Source organism: Arachis ipaensis, chromosome B4 (assembly GCF_059453495.1).
Source record: "Arachis ipaensis isolate K30076 ecotype BB chromosome B4, ASM5945349v1, whole genome shotgun sequence".
NCBI lineage: Eukaryota > Viridiplantae > Streptophyta > Magnoliopsida > Fabales > Fabaceae > Arachis > Arachis ipaensis.
This window is the reverse complement of record NC_142439.1, coordinates 92,572,024-92,584,338: the sequence shown is the minus strand read 5'-3', so window position 1 is coordinate 92,584,338 and position 12,315 is coordinate 92,572,024. Positions and strand designations below refer to the sequence as shown.

The 12,315-nt window shown below is 34.1% G+C and overlaps 1 protein-coding gene and 1 non-coding gene across 2 annotated transcripts in view; both read right to left on the bottom strand.

Annotated features, from left to right (window-relative positions):
- Positions 1–2,860: 2,860 nt before the first annotated feature.
- The window catches only part of LOC107637838 (RHOMBOID-like protein 2), a 29,116-nt gene continuing 19,661 nt past the window's right edge, over positions 2,861–12,315 (bottom strand). The window contains exons 5-6 of the mRNA XM_016341124.3: positions 3,409–3,544; positions 2,861–3,091 (exon numbers count right to left, since the gene is read on the bottom strand). Of these exons, the coding sequence (XP_016196610.1) occupies positions 2,969–3,091; positions 3,409–3,544 (259 nt within the window). The 3' untranslated portion in view covers positions 2,861–2,968. The remainder of the gene's footprint in view (positions 3,092–3,408; positions 3,545–12,315) is intronic.
- Positions 10,152–10,255, bottom strand: LOC148568375 (small nucleolar RNA R71). The gene has a single exon (XR_015882055.1). It is a non-coding gene; the product is annotated as a small nucleolar RNA R71 (small nucleolar RNA).

Genomic DNA, 12,315 nt, shown 5'->3' with positions numbered 1-12,315 from the left:
TGATAAAATAATTTTTATATATTTATTTATTTTGAATTTTCTAAAAAAATATTGTTATAAAGCAAATTAAAAAAATCCATAATTTGATAACTAATTAATCATAAGAAGAAGAAATTAAAAGCATGATTAATTATATTAAAAATAACATAAGTATTTATTTAAATAAATATTATTTCCTTCATCCATATATACACAAAAAAAAATAAACAGCATAAACAAAAAGGTCATAATTGACGGGATTTTAGACTAATAAGTTATATTGCTTAATCTTTCTCTCTTGTTATCTTATTTGTTTCTTTTTTCTATTTAACCAAAAAAATTAATGAGCAAAATCAAAGAATTTAAATACTAATTACTAAAAAAATTTTAAATACTCAACAAAAAATACTTCTATTTTAGAGATCAACATGATAAAAATATTTTTAAAAATTAAAAAAATAACAAAAATAATAAAAAATTTATTTTTCTTTACATAAAAATAGCAAACAAATAATGATCAAGAATGTTATGCATATAACTAAAGTGCTAAAAAATACACAAAAAATAATCCGGGTTATTACCATACCTCATCAGAGCTAGTGTAGTTTTTCATATTCTTAGAAATTGATTGACTGACAACAATCTTGTCGGGTGAGTCCGTCTGTTGCTCAAATTCTTCAGCACCTTCTGCCATAGGTACTGTATTAAGGTCGAAATCAATTGCCATACAAATTACAATGACAAAGACGATTTCTTGTAAAATTTCTTGGCTTATACACTATTGTACTTGCAATGGTGTTATTCTTGTGATTTTTGAATGAACATGATTGAATTAACATAAGGTACATATTAGGGTAGGTTTCATGTTTCATATCTCCAATAATTAATGATAAATACCATAACATACAAAGAATCAATTGCAATTATTTAATGTAATTGATATTATAATTACCGTTCTTAATTATAATTATTATTAATCTTTATTGTATTCTTATATATAAAAATCAAATTATAAAAAAGAATATTAAGTATTGATTACAAGAATGTCTAATAAAAAGTTATATAATTTTATAATTAATATTATTAATAAGTGAATTTGATAAGAATATGATAAGTGGAATAATAAGAGAGTAGAATAAAAAATAAAACTATTATTAAGTGATGTAAATAAAATAAATTATGAAAAATTTTAACTAATTATGGCTGAAAAATTTTGGTTACTAAATTTTTTGATATTATTGTTATTCTTTTATTAGTAGTTTTATGTTATCAATAGTTATGTATTGGAGTAGTTATTGAAAATAGTGGAAATGTAGTTAATTTTTGTTATTGTAATGATTAACCTTAAATTTCCGGAGTGTGACACACTTGTTTTTCCATTAAAATTAAAAGAATTAATTAATCTTAACTATTATTTGCCGGTGATGGGCTTACATATATATTGTGAGTTAATACTTTATATTGTTTCTGAAAGATATCTCAATCTCTATTTTGATTCTCGAAAGAGAAAATTAATCGAAATCGTCTCCGAAAGATACACGATTTAATCACGTTAGTCCTTTCGTCAGTTGGATGATGTGTTACGTTAATTGTCATGTGGCATGATGACATGGTGGGTTAATGTCACGTGTCACAAGATGATTGGTTGACGTGTCAGATCAGTGACACCTGGCACGCCACGTGTCAGATCACACTTGACATTTAAAAAAATTATTTATAATCAAAATAGTTTTTATATGCTCAAAATCAAATTTATGTATGTTAACCTAAACAAAGTTATACCACTATTTTTTTTTACTACATCTTTTTTTTTCTATTACAGTATTACTTACACATAGGATGTAATGGTAGTGATATTAAAAGTCAAAATTCAAGAAGATCCACAAATTTTGCTTTAGTTTCAAACTTTACAAAATATTAAAAATTTGTTGCTTAATTATTATTATTATATATATTAAACGAATTGCTTCTTAAGCGTACTACATGCAAAGATCATAATAAATTTTTGTGTGTTTCATACGTTTGAGATAGATTATATAATTTTTCTTTTAATATCACTACCATTACATCCTATATGTAAGTAATACCGTAATGGAAGAAAAAAGATGTAGTAGAAAAAAATAGTGGTATAACTTTGTTTAGGTTAACATATATAAATTTTGATTTTGAGCATATAACTTTGTTTAAGTTAACAAATACATACATTTCAATTTTGAGTATATATATATATATATTCTAACAAAAATGTAATGATATAAGAAAAATGTTTTAGAATAGAAAAGAATAAAAGAGATTTTGAGAAAAATTAAAGGAGAGAGATAATTTTATTAAAAAAATTTTAAGAAAAAAATATACAATTACTAATTTTTTGTTTGTCAATTATATTTCTATTAAAATTAATAGTATCAAAAAATATTTTAAATTTAATATTATCAAAAAAAATAAAAAAAATTATATAAAGATTAATTTGATTAATTTTTAAAATTTTAAGGTTGAAAATGACTTACGTCTGAACTTTCAATGACTATTTTGATTATAAATAACTTTTTTACATGTCAAGTGACACGTCACGTGTCACTGATCTGACACGTGGCATTAACTCACTACGTCATCATGCTACGTGACACTTAACGTAACATATCATCATCAAACTGATAGAAGGACTAACGTGACCAAGTCGTGTATCTTTCGAGGACGATTTCGATTAATTTTATCTTTCGAAAACCAAAATAAAAATCGAGATATTTTTCAGGAACGATTTTGACTATTAACTCTATATATTATCTACGTAAGTATTGAACTTAGGATAACTTCATAAATGAACTGAAATATAATATAGTAAATCCAGATCAGTTCAACCTATATAACATTCAGCTGGAAGCCTATAAATATGATAGCTATGTATTATATACGGTGAGGGACATAAATAAATTAAACACAGTAAGTAGTAGGCAAGGTTTTGGTTTAATACCATTCCTTTTGTCAATAGCTACTGACAAATCTGTTTACATAATTCTGCAATTCGGTCATAGGTTTGATCTGGCAAATAAAATGGCTTGGATATACCATTTGTTAAACATGTCATGTTCAATTCGCTGCCAGTCTCTTCTACCTGCATTTATGCCATTTAAACAACATTAATACACAAAATAAAATAAAATAAAATTATATCGAATTTTTGAAGTTTAGATGTAAATCACCTAAAAAACGGTTCATAACACTCTATCTATGATGGAATAATTTTTTTATCTTATAGTATTTTTTAGTCTAACAAACTAAAAATTAATTTATTATAAATAAAAATTTTATTTAAAAATTATTATTATCTAATAAATTAATATATATAAAATAATTTAAATCTTTCATATTTATTTAAGTGAATTAGTGAAATAATTCTCAAAACAGGAATATTTGGGCCAAAATGCGTACCGTACAAAATGCAGCTTTTTTAATTTGAGTGTCGCAGTGCCATTTGGAAATTGGAAGACAAGACAAATATTTGCACCAGGAGCAATGATCGTTTACGTTAACACCACGAAGAAGTGCAACTAAGCCTAAAGTGAACCTGCCAAGTAAATAATTTTAATTTTTACATATATTAGCATAGTTGTCAAGAATCGAATTGATAATTAAACAGATTAAATTACTAATTTATTGATTTAGTTCAATCAATAAGTAACTGACTCGATAGAATCAATCGTACATAAATAAAAAAATTAAAATAACCAAAATTTAAATTTATAAAATTTAAAATATATATTTTCATTAATATTTTAATAATCAAATTTTAATAAATTATAATAAATAAATTATAATTTAATTATCATTAAATAAATATATAAAGCTCTAGTATTTTGTCATAACAAAGATTTTTTTAACTTTTTATACTAAAGTAATTATTTTTTTATTTTAATAACTAACTAACTAGTTTGTATTTATTATATTATTATATACTATATGTATATATTGAAAAATGATATTTAATAAATATTATATAATCATAAAAAATAATAATATTATAATTAATAAAAATATTTTATATTTTTATTTATACATGTTTAAAAATATTTATATTACTAATTATGAATAATAAAAAATATAATTAATTTAAATATAAGTGAGTAAAAATTAAAATAATATTAACAAAATTATTGTATATTTTTATTATATAATTAATAATTAACATATAAAATAATAAGAAATAACATAATTTAGAGGTAAATAGAGCATACAATAAAATGAAAATTCCATATTTAACTCACATCTACATCAATTTTGTAATTTTCTCTCGATTTAGTTGGACTAATTTTGACAGATTCTGACCAATTTTCATCCTTAAACAGTCATAACATTGAACCGAATCAATCGATTCATCAATTTTAAAGTCGAACTGATTAGTGCGATCCGGTTGTTGAAACTATGCATACACATAAACCAAGACTGAAAAGGAATAGCAAGGATTAATTTGTGATTGCAATTCGGTTATGCACAAAATTGATTTTCATTATAAGGCAATTAATAATGTCTACAATACATTGAGGGTTGTTTTGTCGGTATACTTGATTGCTAGCATTTAGTAATGTTACAAACCCCCTCGGGTCCTATACTGGAACGGCCTTCGACTCAGATACCCAAGGTTGGCTTTCTTTTTTTTTCTAGAAGGTCCAAAAACGGCCCCACATCCTCTAACCAATATTCGAATTTAAGTACCTCCTTTATCTTAGCCAAATAAGATAAAATGAGATAATTACCACCAACTATATAAAGGGGAGTCAGAGGCCCGCTCAAGTACGTCATTCATTCTACACACCTTATACCTCTCAGATCCATTCTAACTTGAGCGTCGGAGTATCTTTGCAGGTACCAACCCCCGCCGCTCCAAGAGGACGACCCGGCAACCATCTCAACTCGCAAGTCTCCAATCCATCTCACAACCCATACTAAAGACCACTAGTACATTGGCGCCTTCTTTGGAGACTGCCAAGTCGTGACGGCAGGACGAAAAACCTCGAGGAGCAATCCTCAAGCCACTACCACAACTCAAACCTGCGAAGTCCAACCTCCGAATATCGAGATACCACCCCTCCCACCCACGGGAGGATAACAAGCATTGTGCATCGCCTACCAATCCCACCCTAGCAACAACTGAAAGACAACTGCCTACCCCCTGAAATCCGGTCTCCTGACGGCCTGGGAGAAAAGACAGTCCAAATAATCCAAGAACTATGCCTCAGGGTACAAAACCTTGAAGGCCAGGTTATGACCAAGGAACGGTATCACGCGGAACATGGAAGTCATGCGACCTCCAGAACCCGATCTTACCGCAAAACCAAGAACATGTCCCCTGAACAGCGACACAGTAAGAGACATGACCGCAGCATTTTTCGAGACCCAGAATGCCAACATGAAGAAGACAACCGACGACACCATCGGGAAGCCAAACGAGCACGAAGCAAGTATGTGATAATGGGAGCCACCTCGTTCACCGAAAAAATTTTAAGAGCCAAGCTTCCAAAGGGCTTTGACAAGCCCACAAATATGAAATACAACAGAACCAAAGGGCCCCAGGAATAGCAAAAAGCCTTCGAGACTAGGATGAACCCGGAAGGAGCCGCCGATGCGGTCCGATGCAGGTCCTTCTCGGTAACCTTAGCCGGCCCCGCAATCAAACGGTTCAACGCCCTCCCAAACAGCTCCAAAGCCCACCTTTCACGACATTTCCAGAAAATTTAGGCCTAGTTCACCACCAGAATTACCAAAGCCAAACACCTCATTAGCCTGCTCGGAGTCACCCAGAGACAAGATGAATCCACGAGGAAACACCTCGATAGGTTCAACGATGAGTGTCTAACAGTCGACGGACTCACAAACTCAGTCGCAAGTCTCTGTCTGACCAACGGCCTCATGAACGAGGACTTCCGGAAACACCTCACCACTAAGCCAGTCTAGACTATGCATGAAAGTAAAAGCGTCGCAAGGGAGTATATAAATGACGAAGATGTGAGCCAAGTCGTAGCAGCCAACAAACGGCAGCACGACACCTCGTAATAACCCGCCACCAAGAAAAACTCAGAAAGAACACTCCAAATCGGCAAACACCAATAGAACACCCCATGTTGGAAAGTTCTCACACTACACCCCTACTCGCTCCCATCACTGAGATCTACCATCAAATAGCAGAACAAGGCATCCTCCCAAAAGCGCAACAACTAAAGGAACGGACAGGAGGTAACAAGAGCCTGTACTGTGACTATCACCGAGGATACAGACACAACCCAAGACTACTTTGACCTAAAAGACACCCTCAAACAGGCCATCCGAGACGATAAGCTTCCGAGTTTGACAAAATCATCTGGGAATCCAGAAGGACGAAGAAAGGAAAATTATCAGAGTGCGAAGGGCGCAATCTAAGGATGTTACGACACGCACCAAAAGAAAGCCCAGAAGCTGACCCCACCATAATCGTGAACGTCATCAACGGGAAGGACGCCCCGGAAAATTCAAAATCAGCACTAAAAAAAGATGTTAAAATCCTGGCCGTGGGAAACCAGGCCCTAACCTCCCCAGTCGTAGAGGCGATTACATTCTCCCCTAATGACTGCCAACATGGCACCTCTGAGGAAGACGCCCCATTCGTCATCTCCACAAGAGTCGGGACCGGATCATAAACAGGATACTGGTCGAAATTGGAGTAGACTCCAATATCCTCTTCAGAGGAGCCTTCGACAAGCTAGGTGCAAACCCACTGATGAGCATATATTTTATATACTTTTCGGCATTGTTTTCATATAGTTTTCATTATGTTTTGTTAAGTTTTATTAAGTTTTCATAGGTTTTAGTGCAAAATTCTCATTTTTAGATTCTACTTTGAGTTTGTGTGTTTTATGGTGATTTCAGGTATTTTCTGGCTGAAATTGAGAAGTTTGAGCAGAAATCTGATTCAGAAGTAGAGAAAGGACTGCAGATGCTGTCAGGATCTGACCTCTGTGCACTCGAATGAGCTTTTCTAGAGTTACAGAAGTCCGAATGGCGTTCTCGCAATGGCTATGGAAAGCTAACATCCAGGGCTTTCTAGAAATATATAATTTTTTATAATTTGTTTCAGAAATGAAGGCCCAAAACTGGCGTTCAACGCCAGTAACTAGCTCCATTTCTGGCATCCAGCGCCCACAGGGGAGCAACTGGAGTTCAACGCCCAAAAGGGGGTCCCTAAACAGCGTTCAAAGCCCCTAAGGGACATTAGCACGTGGAAAACACTCAAGCTCAGCCCAAACACTCACCAAGTGGGCTCCAGAAGTGGATTTTTGTACTATCAACTTAGTATGTTATTTCTGTAATCCTTACTCACTAGAGTAGTATATATAGGAGAAGATCACCCATGTTTAAGATCTTCTTCCTCCCCCATTATTTTTGAACACTATTATATGCAATATAAGTCACTAACCTCCTAAGTTAGGGTTAGGAGCTCTGCTGAGTTTCATGGATTAATAATATTACTGTTCTATTTTCAATACAATTCTGATTCTATTCTCTTATGCACACTCGTTCTCCATCTCATGAATGAGAGTGACCCGTGACAATCACTCTTGTTCTACTTGGGTTCCGTGCGATTCCTGACCCGGATAGCGTTGAACTAAAGCTAGAGTTTGCATTGCGGATTCGTATAGAGCATCTGAGCAACTTTGGATATGTGACATATAATCCCGTTGTCTATGGGTGTCTGAGGTCTCTATGGTGCTAAGGCTAGAATCAGAGAAGCAACCCTCTCTGATCCGGAAGATCTGCCTTGTCTGTGGTACCTTGAGTAGGATCGCGAAGGGGAGTGGCTTGCTTAGAGCTTCATCTTCTACTACAGTGAGAAACCTAGAGGTGGCTTGATGAGAGGACATGAGTCACTTCAACATGGTGGATTGCTGTAGTAGCGGAAGTTAACTTGATAAGAGGACATGAGTTAATCACTTACGGTTGCCATTGAATAAATCAGAAAGCTATTGGGATAGACAATAAGAAAAGTTAATCCGGAAAGACAAAGCATCTCCGAAGCATTAACTGTTCGTCCATCACTATTTTCACAAATAAATCCGGTATTTTTATCTTTATTTATTTTATGCGTTTTCCAACAACACTCATCTTTTCATTCCGCCTGACTAAGATCTACAAGGTGTCGACTGCTTGCTCAAAACAACAATCCTCGTGGGATCAACCCTGACTCACCTCAGGTATTACTTGGTCGACCCGGTATACTTGCCAGTCTATCTGTGCGAATTCTGCGGAGCCAGTTTTGTCCACCAAGTTTTTGGTGCCGTTGCTGGGGATTGTTCAGATTTGACAAACAACCAGATTATCTTGTTGCTTAAATTAGGTACTTTTTACTATTTTGTTTGAGTCTTTTTACTTTCTTTTTCGAAAAAAATAAAAAATTTTTCAAAACCTTTTCTTTTTTATCTGTATCTTTTTGTTTGAGTCTTTCGTTCTTGTTCTTGTTAAAGTTTCGAATTTTCTTACTTTCTTTCCAAAAATTTTCAAAAATAGTGTCTTTTGTTTGAGTCTTGTATCAATCTTTAAGTTTGGTGTCTTTTTGAGTCATCTTGAGTCTCTAAGTTTCTTTTCTTTTCTTTTCTAAAATTAGAGTCTTTGATTTCAAAATTCTTAAGTTTGGTGTCTTTGAGTATTTTCCTTTAAAATTTTCGAAATTACTATCCTTGATTTTCAAAATTTTTAAATTTGGTGTCCTTTGATTATTCTTTATTTGCTTTGAATTTTTGAAAAGTGTTCTTTGTGTTCTTTCTTGGTGTTCAAGTTGTTCTTGTTTCTTTTCTTGTTTTGATCTTAAAATTTTTAAGTTTCATGTCTTTTGGTATTTTTCTTTTTGAATTTTCGAAAACTTTAGTGTCTTGATCTAAAAATTTTAAGTTTGGTGTTTTTTGGTTGTTTTTCTCTCTCTTCATTAATTAAAAAAAAACATCTTTTTTATCTTAATTTCCGAAAATTCCAAAGATTTTTCATATTTTAATTTCAAATCACTATCTTATCTTATCTTTCTTTAAAATTTTAAAATTCAAATCCTTTTCAAATCTTGTCATATCTTTTTAATTTAAAACTTTTTCTATCTTATCTTCTTTTAAATTTTAATTTCAAAATTTTCAAAATCAAATCTCTTCAATTCTTATCTTATCTTTCATAATTTCAAATTTTAAAATCAAATCTTTTTCTAATCTTCTATCTTATCTTAATTTCAAATCTTTCTTAATTAGTTTCTTGTTTTCTCTTTCTTTCTTTTTCAAAACTTCCTAATTAATTCCTCTCTCTCTATTTTCGAAAACTTTCCTTCTATTTCTCTCTCTTCTTTTTTTGAAATTCATCATTTAATTTTCAAATATTTTTATTTAATTAGCTTTTATTTTCGAATTCAATTAATAAATAAAATAAAAATAAAAAGATATTTTAATTCTAGTTTCTCTTTTTACTTCTTAATTTTCGAATTCTTATTCCCCTCATAGCCGAATTCTTTCTCTCTCTTCTCTATCTTCATTCTTCTTTATTCTTCACATCTCACAAGGAATTCTCTATACTGTGACATAGAGACTTCCGTTCTTCCTCTTTCTTGTTTTCCTTTTCTTGTTTATGAGCACGAATAAGGATAAAGAACCTTTCTTTGATCTTGATCCTGAACCTGAGAGGATCCTAAGGAAGCGTTTGCAACAAGCTAAAGCACAACACTCCGGAGGAAACCTCACAGAACTATTCGAATAAGAAACTGAAAACACAAATATGACAGCTGAACCGAATAATGGAGGAGATGTAAGGAAGGTTCTTGGTGACTTCATTGCACCAACTTCTGACCTCTATGGCAGAAGTATCTCTATACCTGCCATTAGAGCTAATAACTTTGAGCTAAAGCCTCAGTTAGTCTCTCTAATGCAACAGAATTGCAAGTTCCATGGACTTCCACTAGAAGATCCACATCAGTTCTTATCTGAATTCTTTAAAATCTGTGATACTGTTAAGAACAATGGAGTGGATCCTGAGGTCTACAGACTATGCTTTTTTCCTTTGCTGTTAGAGAAAAAGCTAGGATATGGTTGGATTCTCAACCTAAAGAAAGCCTAGACTCTTGGAAAAAGTTGGTCAATACTTTTTTGGCCAAGTTCTTTCCACCTCAAAAGATGAGCAAGCTCAGGGTGGAAGTTCAAACATTCAGACAAAAGGAGGGTGAAACCCTCTATGAAGCTTGGGAAAGATACAAGAAACTAATCTGGAGGTGCCCTCCTGACATGCTCTCAAAGTGGTCTATCCTAGGAATCTTCTATGATTGCCTATCTGAGCTTTCTAAGATGTCCTTAGACTATTCTGCTGGTGGATCACTCCACATGAAGAAAACGCCTAAAGAGGCACAGGAACTCATTGAAATGGTTGCAAACAACCAATTCATCTACACTTCTGAGAGAAACCCTGTGAACAATGGGGTAGCTCAGAATAAAGGAGTTCTAGAGGTTGACACTCTAAATACCATATTGACTCAGAACAAGATCTTGACCCAGCAGGTCAATATGATCTTTCATCATTTGACTGGATCACAAGCTGCAACTGGCAGCACTCACAAAGCCTCCTATGAATGAAAAGTTTATGATCCAGATCAACCTACAATGGAAGAGGTGAATTACATGGGAGAACCCTATGGAAACACCTACAATCCATCATGGAGGAATCATCCTAACTTTTCATGGAAGGATCAACAGAAGTCTCAATAAGGCTTCAACAATAATCAAGGTGAAAGAAACCAAAATAGGTTCAACAACAGACCACCATTCCCATCTTTTCAGGAACATATGGAGACTCCTAGGCAGAACCTTTCTGACTTAGTCGCAACAGTCTCCAACCTCTCTAACACCACTCATAGTTTCATAACTAAAACAAGGTCCTCCATTAGAAATCTGGAGGTACAAGTTGGTCAACTGAGCAAGAAAATCCCTGAAATTCCTTCTAACACTCTTCCTAGTAAAACTAAAGTAAACGAAGAGAAGAGTGCAAGGCCATCACAATGGACATTGAGGCCAAATCTGAAGGAGATGATTTGGTATTGAACGCCAGTAAGGAAGACCTTACAGGGCGTTCAACGCCCACAAAGGCACCATCACTGGCGTTGAACGCCAGTAAGGAGGACCTTACTGGGCATTCAACGCCCAAAAAGGCACAACCACTGGTGTTGAACGCCAGTGAAGGGATGCATGATGGGCGTTTAACTCCCAAAGAAACACAGATTCTCGCATTGAACGCCACAATAGGGATAGTTGGCAACCCTCAGCCCACTGAGAACTTCCCTATTAAAGAGTTGATGGAACCAAAGGTTCATGAGGAGCCAATTGAAGTTCTCTTGAATGCTTGGTTGAAGATCATAGAATCTACAGAGTACTCCTCCTCTGATGAGGAAAAGGAAACTAGAGAAGAGAAAGTTGCTCAGTACCTAAGAATTCTGATGAAGCTGAATGCCAAGCTATTTGGTATAGAGACACTGGAGGAAGAACCTCCGGTGCTCACCAAGGAACTCAATACCTTGGTTCAGCATAAGTTACCTCAGAAGAAGCTAGATCTTGGATGCTTCTTAATCCCTTGCACCATAGGTACCATGACCTTTGATAAGGCTCTGTGTGACCTAGGGTCAAGCATAAACCTCATGCTTCTCTCTGTAATGGAGAGGTTGGGAATCTTTGAGGTACAAGCTGCAAGAATCTCTCTAAAGATGGCAAACAAGTCCATGAAAAAGGCTTATAGACTAGTAGAGGATGTCTTCGTGAAGGTTGAAGACTTTACATCCCTGCTGACTTCATAATCCTGGATATTGGGGAGGAAGAGGATGAATCCATCATCCTTGGAAGACCCTTTCTAGCTATAGCCAAGGCTGTGATTGATATAGATAGAGGAGAACTATCCTTCAATTAGATGAGGACTGTCTTGTATTCAAGGTTCATAAACCTAATTCTACCTCAATTGAAAGAAGCACTATTCATAAACATGAAGTGCTTCAACTTTTTCTCTCAGTGCAGAGTTATACAGAGCCCACAGACACCAATTCTAAGTTTGGTGTTGGGCAGCCATTATCAAGCACTGAGAACAAAGGTACTAAGAAGAAAGTACCTAAAGGCTGAAGGGATAAGAAAATTCCCACTGAAGGCCTCTCACCTGGCATGAGAGTTATCTTCACTGACAATCCTGTCATTTCATACACTGTGAATAGAATCCTGTCTCTAGAACATGTGGAACTTATCCATGAGAGCACAGGCAAGAAGTTCACTATAAGGAGCAAAATTCTGGGCCCTTATCCATCTCTGTAAGGAG